The 20,705-nt window shown below is 46.7% G+C and overlaps 7 protein-coding genes across 7 annotated transcripts; 2 read left to right on the top strand and 5 right to left on the bottom strand.

Moving 5' to 3' along the window:
* Window positions 1-511: 511 nt before the first annotated feature.
* On the bottom strand, window positions 512-2,236 carry V8C40DRAFT_237636 (uncharacterized protein). Its single transcript, XM_083214284.1, has one exon. It carries the CDS (start codon window positions 2,180-2,182, stop codon window positions 1,151-1,153), a length of 1,032 nt encoding a protein of 343 aa, XP_083076353.1. The 5' UTR covers window positions 2,183-2,236; the 3' UTR covers window positions 512-1,150.
* A 133-nt stretch (window positions 2,237-2,369) lies between these two features.
* On the top strand, window positions 2,370-3,895 carry V8C40DRAFT_237633 (GET complex subunit GET1). Its single transcript, XM_083214283.1, has 3 exons — window positions 2,370-2,597; window positions 2,675-2,861; window positions 2,950-3,895. The coding sequence occupies exons 1-3, from the start codon at window positions 2,511-2,513 to the stop codon at window positions 3,315-3,317; spliced, it is 642 nt and encodes a 213-aa protein (XP_083076352.1). The 5' UTR covers window positions 2,370-2,510; the 3' UTR covers window positions 3,318-3,895.
* A 1,218-nt stretch (window positions 3,896-5,113) lies between these two features.
* Window positions 5,114-6,190, bottom strand: V8C40DRAFT_285439 (uncharacterized protein). The gene is made up of 2 exons (XM_083222367.1): window positions 5,525-6,190; window positions 5,114-5,457 (listed from the first exon to the last, which is right to left on the bottom strand). The coding sequence occupies exons 1-2, from the start codon at window positions 5,955-5,957 to the stop codon at window positions 5,126-5,128; spliced, it is 765 nt and encodes a 254-aa protein (XP_083076351.1). The 5' UTR covers window positions 5,958-6,190; the 3' UTR covers window positions 5,114-5,125.
* Window positions 6,191-6,513: 323 nt separating this feature from the next.
* On the bottom strand, window positions 6,514-8,257 carry V8C40DRAFT_237628 (glutathione S-transferase). The gene is made up of 7 exons (XM_083214282.1): window positions 8,059-8,257; window positions 7,785-7,949; window positions 7,640-7,727; window positions 7,372-7,586; window positions 7,044-7,306; window positions 6,953-6,977; window positions 6,514-6,877 (listed from the first exon to the last, which is right to left on the bottom strand). The coding sequence occupies exons 1-7, from the start codon at window positions 8,059-8,061 to the stop codon at window positions 6,626-6,628; spliced, it is 1,011 nt and encodes a 336-aa protein (XP_083076350.1). The 5' UTR covers window positions 8,062-8,257; the 3' UTR covers window positions 6,514-6,625.
* A 996-nt stretch (window positions 8,258-9,253) lies between these two features.
* Window positions 9,254-13,128, top strand: V8C40DRAFT_237626 (uncharacterized protein). Its single transcript, XM_083214281.1, has 2 exons — window positions 9,254-10,125; window positions 10,173-13,128. The coding sequence occupies exons 1-2, from the start codon at window positions 9,493-9,495 to the stop codon at window positions 12,900-12,902; spliced, it is 3,363 nt and encodes a 1,120-aa protein (XP_083076349.1). The 5' UTR covers window positions 9,254-9,492; the 3' UTR covers window positions 12,903-13,128.
* Window positions 13,129-13,551: 423 nt separating this feature from the next.
* Window positions 13,552-17,614, bottom strand: V8C40DRAFT_285433 (uncharacterized protein; the record flags this gene model as incomplete). The annotated part of the gene is made up of 4 exons (XM_083222366.1): window positions 13,552-15,615; window positions 15,670-15,683; window positions 15,714-17,438; window positions 17,485-17,614. 4 exons carry the CDS (start codon window positions 17,612-17,614, stop codon window positions 13,552-13,554), a joined length of 3,933 nt encoding a protein of 1,310 aa, XP_083076348.1.
* A 1,312-nt stretch (window positions 17,615-18,926) lies between these two features.
* On the bottom strand, window positions 18,927-19,820 carry V8C40DRAFT_263261 (aromatic alcohol reductase; the record flags this gene model as incomplete). Its single annotated transcript, XM_083219445.1, has 1 exon — window positions 18,927-19,820. One exon carries the CDS (start codon window positions 19,818-19,820, stop codon window positions 18,927-18,929), a length of 894 nt encoding a protein of 297 aa, XP_083076347.1.
* Window positions 19,821-20,705: the final 885 nt, after the last annotated feature.

Genomic DNA, 20,705 nt, shown 5'->3' with positions numbered 1-20,705 from the left:
CTGTTGACCGCATCATGAGCATGCCTGTACAAGCCGTACTTGTTCCTATACTTGCTCGACTTACTCGAGTTGATACCACCTTACCTCCCAGTCTGTAACATCTGATATCAGTGACCCTATTCGGGAGCTGCTCTGTCGGGGCAATGGCTCTGTAGATCATGGAGCTAGCCCAAGGATTCATCTCCAAAGGCCCGATCACCCAGGCCTTGGGACTTACACCCGCGTCCGCACGCTACGGAATTACACTGCCACAATTTCCACGATCTTGTTGCACATCCATCTACCCAACTACCTTAGTTGATGTACGGAGTATTAGCCTGTCCATCCAATATTCCGGCTGTTGTTGTCGCTATTCACGCTGAAGATAATCTCGTTTGCTTGTCGAATTCGTCTATGTTCTTCTCATCTCCGCCGTCTTTTTTTAACAGCAGTAGCTTAATCCTTTTTTTAGAGCTTCAACTCCATGCATTGCATTTTCGCTTGTTTTCTCCCTCCACCCTCATTCTCGCTTCTCGCTTCTCTTCTTCAATGCTGCTGCTTGCTCAACCCCCCGTCGGCTTGGCGCCCCGGAAAGGGTTCTCCAACGCCGCTCACCATCAAATCCAGATTCATGCAACTCTAATCCTTCCATCTGTCAAAACTCATCCGTCACATCTCTCCTTACGTAAATTAACTCGGCAGACGGTCTCATGCTGAAGTCAACCTGTTAATATATTCGTCACCCACCACCATCTTCGGCAGTTCACGGACATCAAGTTCCGAGGAGTGGTCACCCCCGGCTTTGGAATGCGGATGATGCGGTTTTTAATCTATTCGGCATACCTAAATCCCAAATCACCGCAGCTACGGAAACTGCAGGTAGTGCCATGAAAAGCCTTGGTGTCGGCCGAAGAGGGAAAAATCAAGGATTGATGTTGTCCTCGAGTAAACAAACCCCCGGCATTCAGCACGGTGCACCTTATTAAACTATGTCCAAACGCGGAGATTCTGGCCTTGCTCACAGCCACATCGTCCCTCCCCTGAACGCTGTGGCTCTACTTTTATTTCGTGCATAGAAGGGGAAAAGAGGTTTTAAAGTTCTTACTGAGCAAATGGGAAGACAAAATAACCGGCCGCCTCTTCCATATTTCTCTCTTTCTCTCCCCATCGCTTATACAGGTGCGGAATGATACGTCTGGATCCAACTTGATGCCTGTTCCAAGAATCTCGCTCCATCCGACCTTTCCTCCACGCCGCTCAGCAGCGCCAGCCTCGTAGCCTCGACCCCTTCTCGGCAACCCTGGTCACACCAAGGCCTCGCAGCAATGTTTCTAAAAAAGTACCAGACGGACTCATTCCGCCAGTGAAATGAAGCCGCCAGCCTCGTCGCCTCGCTAACAACCGACGCAGCGTATTCCGGGTGCCGGTCCAGGAAGAACATGAGGAACGCCCACCCGGAGATGTCATCGTGGTGGGCCATGGCCCATTTCTTCGCCGCGTCCAGCATGCTCGGGAGGTTATTATCCTCTCGCATGTCCGGGAGGTTTTCCCCTCGCGACGCCGTCTCGGACACGGCCTTGGTCAGATACCGCGCGTGAAGCCAGGCGTAGTAGTTGCGTGGGTGTCGCTCGGCGGCTACCGAGATGACCCTTTTCATGGTATCTGTAGCGTCTATCTCGAGGCCGTGATCTTGGAAGCGCTGCATGAGCCATTGGCGATGGCTCCATAGCGTGGGCGATTTCGTATGCCGATGGAGGCGACTTGTAAGAAGGCTGTCTATCAGGTACTGTTCGTCGTGAAGTTTTGACTCAATGTCTGTGCCTGACTTGATTGTGTCTTGGAGTAGCCTCTTCCTCGTGTTTGCGGCAGTAAGATGTTCAGGGTCCATCAAGAGCATCACAGCTGTCGCTCTCAACACACGTCCATCCCCGTTGGTCTCATCCCGCAGTCCTTCCACATGTTTTTGAAGTATCCTGCGGGCATAAAGAAAAGCTTGCACCAATCGTAGCTTTGGCACTGCTATTGCTGGTCCATCTTGTAGCAGTATCGTCTGTCCATCAACCATGTGGCTTCGTCCCAGCATTTCAATCTCTAGCAATTCCGGCAGCCGCTGCGACAGCGCATCCGCGATTCTAGTAAAAACCTGCTCATGGTCGCCCTGCTTGATTGCCCTCTTGACATCATCATCCAAAGCTCTCGACATTTGAAAGCCTCAAGTCGTTTTGTCGATTCAACGCGTGTTTTTGTATCGCTTTCAAGGTTAGTGCAGGGTAAGTGCATGGTGGAGTGCGGCACAGCTGGCGAGGCACGGCAGACAGCCCACATGCAATAGCTCGGGGTTATGACATACGTCGTCTGTCTGTCCAGCTGGCCAAAGTCAAGCTGCAGAAGTCACCTGTTCCAACATTTCACCACGAGCCACAAGCAGAGCAGAGCAGAGCTTCGCCTTTGCCGCAGTTTGAGAGAAAGCGGCAGGCTGGAAATCAGCATCACCGTGTACACTTTTCGCAAGCTATTTTGAAACCGCAAACATGGCTCACCTTATGCTCATCGTGTTCCTCGTCGAGGCCACCGTGAGCTTCATCAACGCAGTCGGTGCAGCAAAGATTAACGACCTGGTACGACTCAGCTACAGCCCCTGGGATATCTCTCGTGCAAATTTCCTGGATATTTTGTGCTAATAGTGTTTACGCAGCTCTGGACCCTCATCAACTTCCTCCCCGTGCCGACCTCCAAAGCCGCCGCCGAGCAGCGAAAAGTCCAAGCCGATTATCTTGCTGTGCGGCGGGAAATGAACGCCACAAGCAGCCAGGACGAGTTTGCAAAGTGGGCAAAGCTGAGGCGCAAGCACGACAAGCTCCTCGAGCAGCTTGAGGCATCGAGTGCGTACATCTCTTGCCATCCCCGAGACATTATACATCTCCCTTAGTACCTACGACCAAATACTGACCGGTGCGTTTACGTGAGTAGAAAAGGGACTCGATTCCGCCCGCTCCAGGTTCGACAGCGCCCTCACAGCCTTGCGCTTCCTCCTCACTCGCGCACCGCAATACATTATCCCCTTCTGGTACGCCACCGAGCCCATGTTTTGGCTGCCGCATGGCTGGTTCCCTTACTACGCCGAGTGGATCATCTCGTTCCCGCGCGCTCCCCTGGGGAGCGTCAGTATCGCATCGTGGCAGCTCGCTTGCGCGGGCATCGTCACGCTGCTGAGCGACATCTTGACCTTCATCTTCAAGCTCGTTTTGGGCTCAAAACAGCCAGAAACGCCTATTAAAACTCCTACCGAAGAGAAGAACAAGGAGACGAGTACTACGGACGAGAAGAAGACTTCATAGATGGCGCTAGAGGCAGTTTGATAATAGAGAATAACCCTACGCCCCACGTGGTCTCGACATTGCGAAAACCCGGAGAAAAAAACATGGAAATTGTGTGGAAGAATGTATCTCGTAGAATTTTGACGCAAAGTTCCTCATTGCAAACGCTGAGACTTTGTAACACGACAGAGAAAAGGGTTTATATAGGCATCATATTGACTCTGGCGACCACGGAGAAAAGAGGATCGCTAAAGCTTCGAATGTGCCACCAAAGAAGGAGGAGAAAAAAAAATTCACGAGTCGCACGAGGCACGAGATCGGTCAAGCGCAAAGGGGGAAACATGTATATCTCATTGATGAAGATACTGCTGCTAGCTGTAATAGTGCTGATAACTTCGAGTATCAAGTGCACAAAAATGGCTGAAACGAATTTGCAAAGAAAAGAGGAAGAAGTTGAAGGTGATGAAGGAAGCAAGGAATTGGGAAAACGGAAAAAAAATTCTGGATTCATAGATGAAAAGTTGGCGGGGCTCCGGCAATAGTTAAACCCGTTCCCGTCCCCACTCAATGCCAGACGCTTCAAATGCTGAACACCAAAGAACTTATTGAAGCAAATGACACAGATTCCAAGTGTGGCGACCGATTAAGTGCTATGCTTCTGGATCATCTCAAATGCCATGAAGGCCCCCAGTGCTTCCATCCATGCGGCAGGGAGTCGTTTTGCTAAATATACATGTACTAGGCTTATATGAGACATCCAGTAATGATTCCGTGACGTTTCCTGGGGTACAATGACTCGTTCTGGAATGCCTTCACGCAAGGTCCGCACTGGCCGGACATTTCTTCGCATGGTGTTTTGAATGTAGCCTCAATGGCGACTTTAAGTGGTCACCCCTGTTTGTCTTCGCAAGTTGGGTCCCTAGACAACCGCCCTTGCTGGTGGAGATCACGGGCGTGAAAGGTCAATCTCATTGTCTGATATGAAACGAGAAGTTTTAGAGATGTGCTGTACTCAGCGTGGCTGTACCGACTAGCCTTGTGCTGGTATGCTTGAGAGTAAGCTGAATGTGGCTATAGTTCAATTCCTGTGGTTTCTATGGCTACACAAGCCAATTGCTTCCACTGCCGGTTGCGCCAGAGGGGGCTGATCGAGCAAGAGATATGGTGGGTCATAAACAATAGCTCTTTGAGCATTAATATGCTTGATTGTGGTCTCAAATGCACGGCACCCAGTCGTGGAAACGAAACGCCACCGATCTTGCGTGCATCTAAAGCAGCACATTATAGGCGGCAGTACATGTTCACTCCTATTCCTTCTGTCACTCTGTTGCGCCAATTATACGTTACTATAGGAAACAGGCAAGGACAGGGATGGTTGGAAAGCGCCGGGAGTAGGGCTGAGCCAAGAGCTATGTTTGTTTCATACACTTGGGGTCTTGGATGCCACATGCGACCAACACTTCCCATGAAACTAAAGGATCAGGATCATGCCGCTAAAAATACAATGCTTCTTTTCTATGACGATTTATGGTGTGCACATGGAACAGACGCGGATCTGCAGTGCTGTGTAACTTAGAGTGTTTAAGTACTGTCGAATTGGATATAGACAGATACGGGATGGGCGGTCAATCCCACAAAATATTGGGCTTTCTTATATGACATATCGCTCAAATGCATTGGTATACCTGTATAAACATAAAAAACACTGCGTTTAACTTGTAACCAATTAAAAAGAAACTAATCAAAGAAGATCCGCTCGAAAATGATACGTTCTAATCTGTATATGGAACTCATGTACGGAATACACGATATAAATCCCAGAAGTCTCATTATAGCTTAGAATCCCTTAGCCCAATAGAGGGAGGCGTAACATCCTTGCCTTTGTCACTCTTCCTTGGCCTCCACATCATATATAATGGTTCAGATAAAAAATCCTCCATTAAATCCCTGGTCTCGTCGCTCGGGTTCTCAACTTTCATTGGAAAATTGATGATATTCAAGAGGATAGACCCGGCTCTTTCGAGAGTCCCCCGGCTCAATTGGACACACTCGGTATAACCCTCGACGTCAAACTCGTCAAGTATGGATTCATATTTGCCTGTAAGGAGCGGTGCAGCGTGAAGACTGCGATATTCGGGAAGGATCCACATGGCTTGGCCATCTACAGTATTGAAAAGCCCAATAGTCAGTAAAAGTTCGTCAGTGTAAAGATGAAGGTGGTGACTTACAGATATGCTCTCGTCCTTGCATTGCTCGGCGGTGCCATACATCCAACTGTCCATACAACTGCTCAGACATCAACCGGAGCTGTGACCCCGGCTCAAATCCGTAATGAGGAGTATCAGGCATATTCCTCGGATTCTCTTCGTCATTCCAATGAGTCACGCAGCAGCCTCCTACAATGAGCGGCGGTGACTTTTCTGTGTCGACGAGCTTGAACCACATCTGTCCAGGACTAGTCCGTGCAGCAGCGAGGTACTGAGCCTTCTTTACTGCAAAAGCTGCAGCTTCTTTGGGGCCGCCTTCACCAATGTGAGGGAACGTGACTACCATTGGGGCTTGTCTTGGGATGCTCCATGATTTCCAAAAACTGCCAAAGACTCCATCCCAATCTTTATCAAGATCAACGGGAAGAACTTTGAGATTGCTGAGAGAAGGCATGATGAAAATGAAAGAGGATTGTTGTCAAGTTATATAAGACTCGGAGAGCTTGTAGAACAGCCATTGAAGAGAGATGCGATGCCATCTATTTATATAGAATTTCTTTAGGCATTGAGGTTAAAGATTTGCTCCGCCTCTCGAAAAAACACTACAATGAGATTCGAGCATTCATCCAATGTAACATCTTGTTGTTTTAGTTACGTGTTGCTAGTTTAGTAACTGCTTCTGTGATGATTCTTACACACATCAGGTAAAGCGGACCGATCCGTCCTACATTTGCTGAAGCTGAAGATGACGGCCCCCTGTCAGAGTGCCTAATTAGTGGAGAAGCCGCTGTGGCTTCCAACGCATTCGGTCAGACCGGTGGATTTTCACTGTACGAATGGCAGGTCGATAGCAATACGAATTAGACTTGCATACGCTAGGTAGCCCAGCAGATGTTACCTGTTTCTACTTCAGCTCGGTGAAGAGACGAGCTGATCTACGAGCTGACCTGGTTGTTCTTGCTTCTGACTGGCGGATCTCTCAACTCAAGATTAGGCAGTGCAAGGCAGTCGTACGGAGTCAAGGACAGCCAATCGTTCAATTTAAAGATGCTGGCTGAAAATCCCCCACTAGCTATATGTGTACTAGCAAGCACTCCAGCAGTTATCCAATAACGATCAGATTTACAAGTTCGCTTTTACAGCAGCAACTTCATCGTCCAGAGGCAAGATGTGCGGAAGTGGTCCAACGGGGGTAATTGAAAGAGGGTTGATTGGGGTATGGCTCTTAGTGTAGTGATTTTTAATGTGCAGAAAGTTAGTGGTTTCTCTGAAGCCCGCGACGTTCCAGTAGAGGTTTCGCAACCATTTGTGAATGTGCGGGTAGCCGGAGCGGATGTCCCGAATGTTGCACTTGAAGTGTTGGACATATACGGGCTGTATGGCCGTCAGCAGTCTGTCAGTATTGTCTCTAAGGATAGAATAAGTAAGAAAAGAAATGATGCTACATACATCAAACCGAATGATTGTGACATAGCTGTGATATCCATGTCAGTATTTGCTTCGTCTATTCCGAGAACAGAGGCTTTGATCAGTAACTTACAGTCTAACGTCGACCTCTGTAAGATTTTTGCCAAACCAGTATGGGCCTTCAGTAGATGCCAAATGCTTTTCACACTTATCCAAGGCCTCGAAAAGCTCGGTAACGGCACGCTCATAAGCTTCTTGCGTCGACGCAATACCGCATTTATACACGCCGTTGTTAATGTTATCGTAGTGCCAAGAATGAGCCTCCTCAATCTGGCTCTGTATTGTTTCGGGGTATAGAACGACGTTGCGATACTTTTCGTCGATGATGTCGTCAAACTGGTAAAGGATAGATGTCAGCTTATGTTATATACATTGATCGAGAGGAGTCATTGGAAACGAACCTCTGTGCCAAACATGCGAAGGATTTCGCTGCTCTCATTGTTTACAATCACTTTTTGGATCTTGTCATACAACACTGGAACACTGAATCGGGCTTGGTAATCGGGGTCAGTCTCGTAGTAAACTTGTCGTAGATGAGTAAAGCCCTCGTGAAGCGGGTCTGGTATGACATTCTCTCCTTCGGCGTCCGTATCCTCGGGAGTTGCAAAGCGCCATCCTGCAAAATAATTAGTTGTTTGTAGCGCCTTACGGTCGATAGCTGCTACTTACCGCCGTCCTTCAAATACCAGTGCACAGATGTGAATGGGATGATGTCTTCTAGACCCTTGAGTTTTCGAGCAATCAAAATTCGATGCGCCTATGATACACATGAGCTTTGGAATGGAAATATTGGAATCGTGAAAAGATGACATACCCAAGGACAAGCATAGCTGACATAGAGATGATATCTGCCTTTCTCTGCTGGAAATTTGGCTCCAGGTTCTTTGGAGACTTTCTCACGGAGAACGGCAGGAGGACGCTGGAAATTTCCAGATTTGTCGGAAAAGCTCTTCCAATTACTAGTGATATTGCCGTTAGACTGTTTCAATCGTGGAAGTATTAGCAACGGTCTCTATTGTGGCATGTCCATTAATGTACTAGATGTAAGCCGAATATCTCATCGCGCGGAGCGATGCCATGATACTTACCATTTTGGCGTGAACGATTCACAATGAATAGATACAATTGCCACAGGAATGTAAAAGCTCTACTATACTATCCAACAAGAGGGGAAACTTCGGCGGCATATGAGTGCCTGAATGCATTCTCTCTTATTCACCCTTATAAATCAGCTGCGCGTGCTTACTCATGCCGCGCGGTAAATCGCATCACACCAGAATCGTGTTCTACTAGCAAATCGGGGAAGCTACTCCATAACCTGAGCATATTCATTGGTGAAGTTTATGTAGTAGACGCTTTATAAGGCCGTTTTTAGGAAGTGGACCAGACTAGAAACATACCAAAATCGGTAAATCGTTCCGCCTCTCAAGCTAGCATTATAGGGCGTAGCTTGGCAAGCGAAGGTCAGAAAAAGCGAGACTGCGAGATGAATAAGTGCATACATTCAGTGATATAAGCACCTGACCAAATCATAGAACGCCTATTCAGCCAGCATTAGAACTCTATTATATAAATATAGTAGCAGTTATTAAAAATATGTAAATATAGTAGCAGTTCCTAGAAAAATATAGATATAGTAGCAGTCACTAAAGAAATATAGATATAATAGCAGTAACTGTAAGAATAAGTGTATACTTTACCGTGTAGATGCTCGTAATCTTCTCAGTCCCGGTTTTTCTGTCCTCGGCTTGCTTGGATGCTTGATCGGCATTGATAATAGTATAATGGCAGAAGCTCGTGGCTTTGCTGTTTTGGAGAATTCTTGCCCAAATCAACACTTAGAAAGCTCAACTCTAGTGGTCAGGGGATTTCATTAGGCTCTAAAAGTGAATTTATTGAAGGAGTCCATAGGAACTGCATCTTTAACAATGCCTATAGCTTGAACAGCTGTAGGCTTAGACTTATAAAGGCCAAATGGATACAATGCTCAAAGCTTTATGAAGGCTGATCCCTAATAGTTACAACCCTGCTAATTGTGCTAATTACAAGTCCCATGAGGCACGAGTTGTATGCTGTTTGTGTAAAAGAGTCTTAAGGAACGGAGCTGGAGATTGAAGTATGGAGTAGGCAATCACTGCATTAACAGGAATTCATCTGTACCTCACGCGGATTGTGAAACCTCTTTCGCTTACTGTTATTCCGATATTTTCCCTACCTATGGGAGCGGCAGAGTCCACTTCCCCGCTCGTCCTGTAGGCTGTAACATTGAGCCTTGTGTTCCTAATATTGAACATATCGTTCCCCAAGCCAATAGACGTTAGCTCAAGCCTGGAAATATAATTAAGCAACTAAATCAAGAAAACAAAGAAGGGAAGAAGGAGAGAAAAGAATAAGAAAAGGGAAAAGTCCAGTTCAGCATCAACCAAGGCCGATCTGTTGTCAGGCTGCAAGTGAGTAATGGTCCATTGTCTGGTTAGAACGAAACAGCTTAGCCTTATCGCGCGCCCGATGTAAGCGCTGCTATGGAACGACAGGACAAGCCATCATTCTGGAGCCGCATTTCGAACGCAAACCATGTTCAGCCCTCCAATAAGTCGAGTGAATCTCAGGCTACCGCAGTGAGTGGCGGCAATAACGGCCAGTTGCGAAAGGGACGATTCTCATCACTCTTCTTGGGAAAAGATAGAGGGGGGAGTGACAAGAGTCGCAATCATTCAAATGAATCCGTTATCGAAGAGAAGAGATCTGTCACAGGCAAGTTTGGCTCTTTGAAACTCTCCGAAGCCGACCGAGACCCTTGGATTGAGGCGTACGAAAAGTTGCGAAACGACGAGAAAGAAGGAAAACTCGTCAATGCGTACGAAAAGATACTCACTAACCGTGCTACTGCAACCATATCGGGCACTCGATATGTCGATGATGTTCAGGCCGATGCTCCCAACCAATTCGAAGGCCTTACTGAGGCCGACAGGGTCGATATGATGAAGGCTACTCTAAGTCCGGTATTGGAAAGGGCCAAGCAAGAGAAGACCTGGAAAAATGTCGCCTTGTACGCCGACACACTAATTGTAAATGTTGGTAAAGGGGTTGGAGACGCCCTGCAAGCTCATCCACCAGCCGCCATGGCCTGGTCAGGCATCTGCCTCTTGCTCCCGGTAAGTGCCCTCATCTGCTGGCCGTATCCTCGCGCTAATTAAACCAGATCATTGTTAAACCAATCAAAGAAGAAGAAAAAGTGACTGAGGGGCTCGAATATGTAATGAACCGCATGGATTGGTACATCCCACTGACCAAAGTGGTCTTGCAGCGGGAGTGGCCAGATAATGTCGCGCTTCAGCAGCACCGAAGCAGCCTCAGAGACAATGTCGTCACCCTGTTCACATCTCTCCTGAAATTCGAAATGGAATGCGCCTGCCGCGCTTACAGCACACATCCGGTCGTCCGCGTCCTTGGAGACATTGTTAGCCTGAGCGGCTGGGAAGACAAGCTAGAGAATATCAAAAAGCACGGGGAAGCAATTGAAAAGGATCTCCAGAGTTATGGAATAAACACATTGACGGAGTATTCCTTGCAAACAGCGTCAAACACCAAGGATATCCTGGCTGAAGTTAGGAAATTTAACGAAGCTGCCGCCAGAGCTGAAAAAATGAGGGCTGCGGAGAGGAGAGACGATCTGGTAGGGCTCATTTCGCGATTCGGAGCCACCACATACCGCGACCAAATGGAATTCAACCCTCAAAGGCACCCAGGTACTTGTGAGTGGTTTTGCAGACACCCAAAGTATACATCGTGGTTACAGTCCACCAAAAACGAATTGCTTCTCGTCACGGCTGAACCAGGCTGCGGTAAGTCGGTGCTAGCCCGATTCTTGGTCGAAACAGAGTTGCCGTCTCAGCGAGAAGACGCTGTTATTGGATACTTCTTCTTCAAAGACAATCCGGTGCAAAACAATTTGATCAACGCGCTGAGCGCTATTCTTCATCAGCTCCTCAATCTCTGCCCAGATGTTCTCGATACTCTAGGGACAAATATCAAGAAGTTGTCGCCCGAGTTGTTAAAAGACTGTGGCCATTTATGGGGGCTTATCGAAGACGCTTGCGAGAACCTCTCGGAGAGAACTATATTCTGTGTTTTCGACGCATTTGATGAGTGCAATAGTGACGGCCGTGAAAGACTGGTGCGTTTGCTCGCCTCTCATCAGTTCAGCAAGAGGCGTATACGTTTCTTAGTTACAAGCCGGGGCTATCCAGCAATTGTGGGATCGTTCCGATCTATTGCTGAAAATCTTGTGCGTCTAGAAGGGGAAGAAAAGAGTGAGAAAGATCAGTTGCAGAATGAGATTGACATTGTTTTCCGCCATCGTGTTGAGAGTCTGATTGAAGATAGAAGGCTCGGCCAAAAGGTATCTAAGCTGCTGTATGAACGACTTCACACGAAGGGAAAGGGGCAGCGGACATATCTTTGGGTTCGTCTTGTCTTCAAATTCCTAGACAACAATTATCCACTGAATCTGGATGGGTGGAGAGACCTTTTGGATCAGCTCCCCGAGGATGTTCCTGGAGCTTACGAAAAACTGTTATCCAATGTCAGCAGTACCGATCGCAGGCATGTCGAGACACTCTTGCGTCTCATCTATGTCGCTAAGGAGCCTCTGAGTATGAGTGCAGCAAACGTAGCTGTTAATATTCGCGGCAAATACTCGCTAGACTCTTTAGAAGATCTTGGTTTATCAGATGAAAAAGCTTTTAAGGAATGGGTCATTAACACATGCGGATTTTTCATTACCGATTATGATGGCAAACTTTTCTTTATACACCAAACGGCGAAAGAGTTCCTCTCGCCGGTAATGCAGACCCCAATGGACAGGATCACCGAAGAAAATAAAAAAGCCTTCTCGTTTCAGACGATATCATCAAACACTGAGCTGTTGGCAAAGAACGCTGTTAAATGGAGAGGTTCAATAAACACCGAGGAAGAGGCTCATTTGGTAATGACTGAATGCTGCTTAGCCAACCTATCGATATACAGGCAACGCCTAGAAACAAAGGAACTTGAGGCGCTCATTGAAGACGCATGGGAGCATGATCAAACAGTATATGACGATGGTATAAGGGAATTCAGACGCCGATTGGGCATTTCCGACGATTTCTTTAATTACAGCTCAACATATTGGTCGAACCATTTCCGAGCAGCAAAACTCCACCTCGTAGATATGTCCGCAGATAGTATGGAGATTGGGGATACTCATCTGGAGATTGGGGATACTCATCAAATCGCAAAGCAGTCATTATTTCAAGCGTACCGATTAATAATGACATATCCTACACGTTCTGCATGGATGTTGTCACCTGATGTGATGGCCGAAGTCAAATTCCTCATGAAGCGACACCGTTCCGGACGTCTCCTAACGAAAGAAGGCCCTCTTTACATTGCGGATATTAGCAAGAGTTCGAATGACTTGGAAATCTGGCCTTCAACAACCGTCTTCTCTATCCAATCTTCACCGATCGTTTTCGCCTGCCTTCTAGGCTTCCCTTTGTTCATACAAGAATGGCTTTCAGACAACGCCCAGAAAAACGCAACCCAGTTTCTTAAACAGAAATGCCGCGTGTACAGCAGTGAGGCTGAGACACAACTTGCCTTGGCGAACGCAATTGTCTCAAATTTTGGAACTAACCGAGAAAGAGAATGCTGTATCTCTGAAATTCTAACGTACGAGGCGAAATTCTCACTTGAAAACTTCTCCAGGCTTGAGCGTCTTCTTAGGTTTGGGGATGAGATACTTGACGCGTTATCCGGATATGTCGACGAAGTTGGAATGAGAATACTGGCTCGTGGCCAGTTGAAGAAGTTTAAGGCAATGACAAGGCCTGAAGACAAGCTTGACGAGGAGTCTATCAAGAGAAAGCCTAGAAGAGCGGAAACTACTTGAGCTCCTGTAGGATAAGCCGGCACTCAGTTGGGAGAAAGGTAACTGTTAATGTACGGCAGCAAGGGAAGGTAAGAAAAAGCGAGACAGCAAAATGAATACGCATATACATCCAGTAATATGAGCACCTGAGTAACTTAGCACCCGAACTTTAGTATAAACATAGTAGCCGTTAGTAGGAAAATATAAATATAACTACAGTAAGTAGAAAAATATAAATATAATACCAGTTACTAGAAAAATATAGAAATAGTAGCAGGTACTAGAAAAATTAAAATATAGTAGTACTTACTAAAGAAATATAAGTATAGTAGGGAAATGTAGATAGATATAGCAGCTACTCTTTTTGTAGGCGTATGGTTCGACTCGTGGGTGTTCGAAATCTTTCCGGTCTCGGTTTTTCTGTCCTCCGCCTGGGCAGCAAGTCAAATACACGAATTATTAGTGTATAGGCCGTTTTCCTGACTTTTGTCAACCTGAATACCTTGATCACATGTACTAGAAGGTGCCGATTGACACAACTTTGCCACCAAGGGTGCTGCAAGGCTACGTGAGAAATTCACTGATAGATTACTTCCAGTAGTAAATCTGGGGTAATATAAAGAAATGGAATGCTTCTCTCCGACGCATCTGCTAGGAAAGAAAAAAAGAGTCAATATCGATCTAGATCCGTAAAATTGAATTGCAATAGTGTAACCCCGCCAGGACGATGACCTAGGACAACAGTTTGACCATATATAGCTGCACAAGCAGGCCTGTGCTCGTGAGGGAGCCAAAGAAGATTCCTCCCGCCAAGAGTCACCCACTCTTTCTCGACGGATAATGCATAATTAGAAGCATCCTTGCCAGGAGATTTCTCGTGTAAAGCGGCTTCTGTAAATCTAAGTATTCCATAGTCCGTGTTCAGATACTGACCATCGTTCGAGAATGCCAGTTTCGTGAGGAGTTGATTAGTCTCGAGCGTCTGCTGGAGCGCTCCCGTAACGGCGTCCAAGAGCTGCACTGTGTGGTCTGTTGAGGACAAGGCTAACATCTTCCCGTTGGGTGAGAAAGCAATGGCTGTGACCCAAGCTGAAATGCTCTGTACTTGAAGAGTCTGCTGAAGCATGCCTGTGGTCATATCCCAGAACCGCACCGTACGGTCAACCGAGGCCGAGGCTAACGTTTTGCGATTGGGTGAGAACGCAATAGCCCCGACAGCCTCAGTGTGTCCCTTAAGCGCTTTTTGAAGTGTATTTGTAGCTGTATTTGTAGCCATATCCCAGAGCCGTACTGTGCAATCGTGTGAGGCCGAGGCTAACGTTTCCCCATCTTGCGAAAACGCTATAGCATTAATACAACTGCTATGTCCTTTGAGCGCTTGTTGTTTAAATGTACCCGTAATTATGTCCCAAAGCCATACTATACAGTCATCTGAGGCTATAGCTAATAATTTGCTGTTAGGTGAAAAAGCAATGACGGTAACATAACTGCTGTGTTTTAGTGTTTGCTGAAGTGTACCTGCAGCTGTATCCCAGAGCAGAACTGTACCGTCGTCTGAGACCGAAGCTAGCGTTCTTCCATCCAACGAGAAGGTAACAAAGTGGATATTATCGTTATGTCCCTTTGGCGTTTTCTGTGAGCCTATAGCTGTATCCCAGAGCCGTACCGTGTAATCATCTGAGGCAGAGACCAGCATCTGACCATCAGGCGAGAAAGCAATGTCATTGACATAATCGCTATGCCCCTCCAGTGTTTGCCGGGGCGCGCCTGTGGAGGCATTCCAAAGCTGCACCGTGCCGTCGTTCGAGGCGGAGGCTAGTGTCTGACCATCTGGTGAAAAAGCAACACCCCTGACCCAATCGCTATGTCCCTCATACGTTTGCTGAAGCACACCCGTAGCTATATCCCAGAGCCTTACTGTACGGTCATCCGAGGCTGAGGCTAACTTCTTACCATCTGGTGAAAAGCTGACTGCCCTAGTCGAACCCCTATGCCCCTTGAGTGTCTGTTGGAGTACGCCTCTACTTGCATCCCAGATCCTGACCGTGTGGTCAAACGAGGCTGAGGCCAGCGTTGTACTGTCTAGTGAGAAAGCAACCGCATAAACCCACCCGCTATGACCCTCGAGCTTCTGCCGGAACATACCTGTAGCTGCATCCCAAAGCCCTATTGTACGGTCATTTGAGGCCGAGGCTATCGTGCTACCGTCCGGTGAGAAGACAACAGCTCTAACCCACTCGCTATGACCCTCAAGCTTCTGGAATGAGCCTGTAGTTACATCCCAGAGCCGTACCGTGTGGTCATTTGAGGCTGATGCCAACATCTTGCCGTCTGGCGAGAAGGCAATAGCTCTTACCCACTCGCCATGTCCTTCAAGCTTCTGCCTGAACGTGCCAATAGTTGCATCCCAGAGCCGTATCGTGCGGTCATTTGAAGCTGAGGCTATAGTATTACCATCCGGTGACAAGGCAACGGCGTTAACATAACCGCTGTGCCCCTCGAGAGTCTGCCGGAGCGCGCCCCAGTGGTCTCTGACACCTGTAACTGTTTTGATGAACGATAGCCTTTCCCCCCATTGCTCTTTCTGGATAATACTTGTTTTTGGACAGAACACGAGTGCAGTGCCATATGTCTGTAAAGGAGCGCGTTCTATGATTGATCCATAGCTAATGATAAATTTCTCAGTATCTGCCAAGAAGGCAGTGAGCTCAAGACTATTCATTTGATGCGATACCTGGAGGTGATTAGTCGCTTGATACCACGAAGAAGGCTCACTAACGTAACGTACTACCTGCTGAAGCTCTCTGATCGATTTTACTCCGGCTGACAAACTCCTCGATAATGACAGACACTCAAGCCAGCGAAGGAACGATGTTTTCAGAAAATTGAGCACCGCTCCGTCGTCTGTCAACGCCTCTTTGCACTCTGGATTATTGCTATTTTGACAGAGATGGTCGGCCCAGAATATGCAAGAGTACCGTACTGCAGTCAACGGATCTGGATGAACCGGTTGTGTATCTAGGTACTCTGGTCTGAAGCCGAAGTCAATGCTGTAGATATTTTTCTTCAGCATTGCTATCGCAGAGAAGGAGTGCCTAGCAATGTCAACATGTCTGTGTGCAACCCCAGCTAGCTGAAGCGAGCTGTAATTTTGGTATAGATAGTCCTTGGCCGATTGGTGGATCATGTAGACATAATCGTCTCGTAACGTAAGGAACGAGCCGCACATCTTGACAAATTCTCCGACTCTTTCTGTGTTGATTGGAGATAGTCCTGATACAACGGCTAGCTCTAGTAGATGCAGGGGACGATATGCAAGAGTAGCTGTCGCAAGCACGAGCAGACAGTACTCTGTTTCGTGCTGTCTGTGGATTTGCTCTAGCATTTGAGCATAAATCCCCTGTAGGTCTGTTGGTACGGCACTGATCACTGCCTCAACATCCCCGAATCCCACTGTTTGCAGTTGCTGGATGACTAGGGATACCCAGAGAAAAGTACCGTCGGTCTTCTGGCGGAGAGTATGCCGAATTCGTTCCTGTAGTGTATCGTTGTCTTGTAAGGACTTGAGTTCGGATACCTTTTTGTCAATATATGTGCCAACAGCGTTAGACACAAACGCAGAATTGTTCAGCTCAATGCTCAACTCGATTCGAAAGTCATCAGAATTTAGGAATCGGTCGAGGTTGTAGGTTTCCCGGCTAGATACGAGCCATTTGACATGAGAGAATGCAGGGATATATCCTATGAGCAACCCAATGAGGCGTTCCGAATCAGTGCATTCGTTAAGGGCGTCGATGATCAGGTAGGTGGTCGTCCCCCCCAGGTCTCGCAAAATGTCTACGAAGATGACTGATAAATCAGCCCAAGAAGTTGAATCTTCAAAGGGTGCTCTGTCGATAGGACCATGGATCTCGCGTATGCGCCGGACGAGCGATGGCTGTTGAACAACAAGTAGGTATATCAGGTTGCGTAGCATGGCAGTACTGTTGTTAAAACGAACGTCGGTTGCCTGGAAGAAGAAGTAGGAGAGCAGTGTGTCGGCGTTTTGGTCGCTCAATCTCGTCGATGGTTCTATTTCATTGATGATACCGCAAAGAAGCATGGTCTTGCCCGTGCCAGGCCCACCCTTAATCCAGAGCGTCCGGTTCTGTTTGTTGCGCCATTGCCGGAAATTGGGGTGATCGAGGATCCAGCTGTATGACTTTTCGAGTAGACCACCTTTAATTGCCTCGATTTGGACTTTATCTTGCTGAGGATCGGACACTCGGAAACGTCGTAAATACGTTCTGTCAAGATCAAGAAGAGCCTGCCTTGTCGGTTGTAAAAGTTTGCGACGAATTCGAGTGAAAGGATCTTGGTCTGTGGCTGCTTCTGCATTGTTTGCCTGTTGGTCGCGTTTTGCTCTCTGGGGCATATCAGCCAGAGCCTCCTCTGCCGAGTTGTTTGGGGAGGTATGTAATACTATGTCTGAGAGAGCAGTAGGCGTCATGGTAGGAAATGACGTTGAAGCATCGGTGATCGACGAATCTTCCTTGCTATGAGGGTTAGATGAGTGTGCTGAGGTTTGTCAGCGAGAGCAATCAAGCTTAGGCATTGAGTATACCTCGTGAAGAATTTGCCGAGATCGGGACATATTTAGATGAGCCATCCTGCGTCTTCGACTTCGTTGGATCTTCATCTCTACGTCTGAGTTGCTTTAACAACTTCTTCTTCAGATTAAAGTCGCCTGCCATAGGTTCTGCGAGACTGTCGACAATGGAAATGTGCTGTTCGCAGCGCTTCAGTGATTGTTACGAGTGAAGATCTTCCCTTCATCCTAACAACCCCCTCATGCACTGTACCTCTCAAGTCTCCTTCAATACGGCTGATCCAATACATGCAGCTAGGTCCACTTTTTGGCTTATGTGTGTGTACCCAAATGGCGTACAATACAGCCTTTCAGTCTCTATATACATGAATCCGGCGTCGTATTCCTATTTGTACTTTGAGGTTGCATCACGCACGGCCTCTTTGCGCTTCTTGGGGCTTCTTGTCCTGATGAGGCTCGGTCGATTTCGTGTACCCGTAAATTGGGTACTGATGCAGAGAAATCTTCGTTCTGATAGAGACACTCCGAGCTTTACATCTACGGCTCTTGTTTAGCACAACGAGCTGCTGTAAAACTCTCTTAATCAATTTCGCAGTCTTGTATCCATCTATTATATCATAAATTATACTAGAGCTCCTTGCCTTGATAGAGAGCTGGCCATGGCACGAAAACTAGCTAGCATAATCTGTCTGTCGTCGCAAATCCCCGAGTGACCGGGTTTGGGTCAGACGCAAATGCGGGGTATGAAGGGCTCACAGGACAATTCGAATAACCAGACGATGGTATTTATTTGCTCCCTCAATCTTCTAGCTCTGGAGGTTCTTAACCCTAATGTTTTAATTTACTAAGACGCAGTCTTGTGGTGAAGTATGGTCCAATGTTTGTTGCTAGACATCTATAGAAATTTGCCGTAATTCGCTGGGTTTCCAAGTATCCACTAATATAAGCTGTAAAAAATATATTAGACAAAACTGACCCCCGTAAACCCTTCATTTACATCGCAATTTCAATTCGAATCGCGGCTATAATGGCTGGAAATGGACTACAGACACAAAGAAATGAGGCTCTTAGACTAGTTTTACTTAGTAGTGAGATTATGAGACCTAGATTATAGACTTGAATTTACCTCACTAGAGCCTATGTAGTCTCTTGAAATGGCATTTAGATCGTTGGTCCATGGGAGAATAACGCTTTCCAGACAGCAAATTATATTCTGTATATACACTTTCTACGAATTTCCGGCCGGTGAAACGTACTAGGAATTGTATCATTCCATTCATAGTGGTATTCTCACCGCTATTTTCTACAAGAACAATATCATTCATCTTCTCATTAGTAGACTTTATCAAGACTTAATGTCGCTGAGTCGGCAATATACACACGAAAATATTGTTTATTCTTCTGGCTACGCTATGTACATTTCTTGATAGCGGGTAGCCGTATACATGCTTGCACATCTATTTCTTAACATGGTTGATAACCAGCTGCCTAAATTCCTCTGGAGTCACCATCGTGATCCCGAGCAAATCGTTATCTCTACCATATGGGACGCCCGCTTCGATCTCGAGCCCAAAAATAGTAGAACCAAGGAAGTCTCGTGCAACCTCAAACTCCATACCTCTGCCGGCCTTGGCAGCTTCATATGCAGCAGCAAGTGAGCTCTTGCTGTCTTGGTGAATTATAGAGAGCTTCAAGTCAGGGCGGCCTTCTTGTACAGCGGACAAGATTTCATTCTGGGTTGCCATGCCAGTGGTTGTGTAAAAGGCTTTGTTTTCCGTCTCTTTGGGATTGAGCAAGACGCCGACGACAGCTCGACCAGTGTCTGCCAGAGTGGAGATACCGACAGAAATATCTCCCCCATTCCATACATTTGCCGTGGCGGTTTCCCAATCGACAAAGAAGTTATCAAGGCCCCATTCAAGGAACGGTCCAGTATATAAGATTGTATACGCCATGCCCAATTCTTTGAGCAGATCCTGAACAAGACCTTTCGCGCGCAAGTAAGGAACGGTTCGAACTGACGGAATGCTCACGTCAAGACCGTATTCCGAAGGAAGAAACCTCTTGACACCAGCTTTGACTGCGGCTTTAACAAGTGCCTTTTGTTCGTCATAGTACAAGTGGTTCATGGCCGATACAACCGCGTCTTGGCCCTTGAGAGCATCCACCAGGGAATCAATTGATCCGTAGTCGATTTTCGCAATTTTGACGCCATCAAACTCAATTTTGGATGAATTCGATTCTCGTAGAAGCACCGTAACATTGAATCCGGCTTCTTTAACGGCTTTGACAACTGCTGGCCCGAGGTAGCCTGTTGCACCAGCAATTGCGATGTTCTTGAAGGAGCTCATTATGGGTCCTATTTGGTAATTTAAAACAATGGATAATCGTATATGCAAGTGCGATTGATGTAGATTAAATCTGGCTTATTGGGATTGTCCATATCTTTTTATATCCTCTACCAGTTCGATAATCGTGAATAGTTTTCTCCATTCCAATATGTTTCCGAATTCTATACCAACAACTACTTTAATAATGTTGATTATTTATTCAACCTGAAAGAAGCAGCCTATATAGCACTCCAAAGAAGGATGGGTAGCAAGGTATGGTCAATTGTCTATTTTACCCAGTTTGGTCCTCATCAAAACATATACTAAACAGTTGAGAACGGCTCAGCTAACGACACGGATTGGGCAATTGCTCCATCAAACATTTTCAGGCAGCCCCTTATTGCAAAAACGAAACGCATTGCAGTTATGAACAGAAATAATCTCATTGGTCAAGATCCGTAGCAAACCCCATGTTGGATTTCCAAGCAAATTGATTACCTATTAGCTGTGAACTGTTGCGCATATCTCTCAAAGAATAAAATAGTTCTCTGACGGATGTTGATTTATCAGCAAGCCTCCCTCGTTACGGCGTCGCTCGACAATATACAGGTAGATTGTGGACACCTCCTTTCAGTAGGTTGCATTTTCCCATTCAGGTAGCCTCAAGTTCGACTTTAGCCCTGTTCAGAATTAGGCTCCCTGGAAGCAATACAAAGACATACTTGATTTCTAGCTGACGCTCCATCATTCGCCGGCAAGCAGTTGGAGTTTCAACAGCCTGAGACTCTACAGATGATCAACACCTAAGCCCAGATGAAACACAAACAAGGGCGACAATAAAACTCTTTAAAGTGTTACTCGTACTTTCATCATTGCATGCATTTAGCATCTCTATTCTTTGTAATG

The sequence above is a fragment of the Trichoderma camerunense genome (genome assembly GCF_050948025.1).
Source record: "Trichoderma camerunense strain CBS 138272 chromosome Unknown V8C40scaffold_4, whole genome shotgun sequence".
NCBI classification, from domain to species: domain Eukaryota; kingdom Fungi; phylum Ascomycota; class Sordariomycetes; order Hypocreales; family Hypocreaceae; genus Trichoderma; species Trichoderma camerunense.
This window is presented reverse-complemented; position numbering and strand designations above follow the sequence as displayed.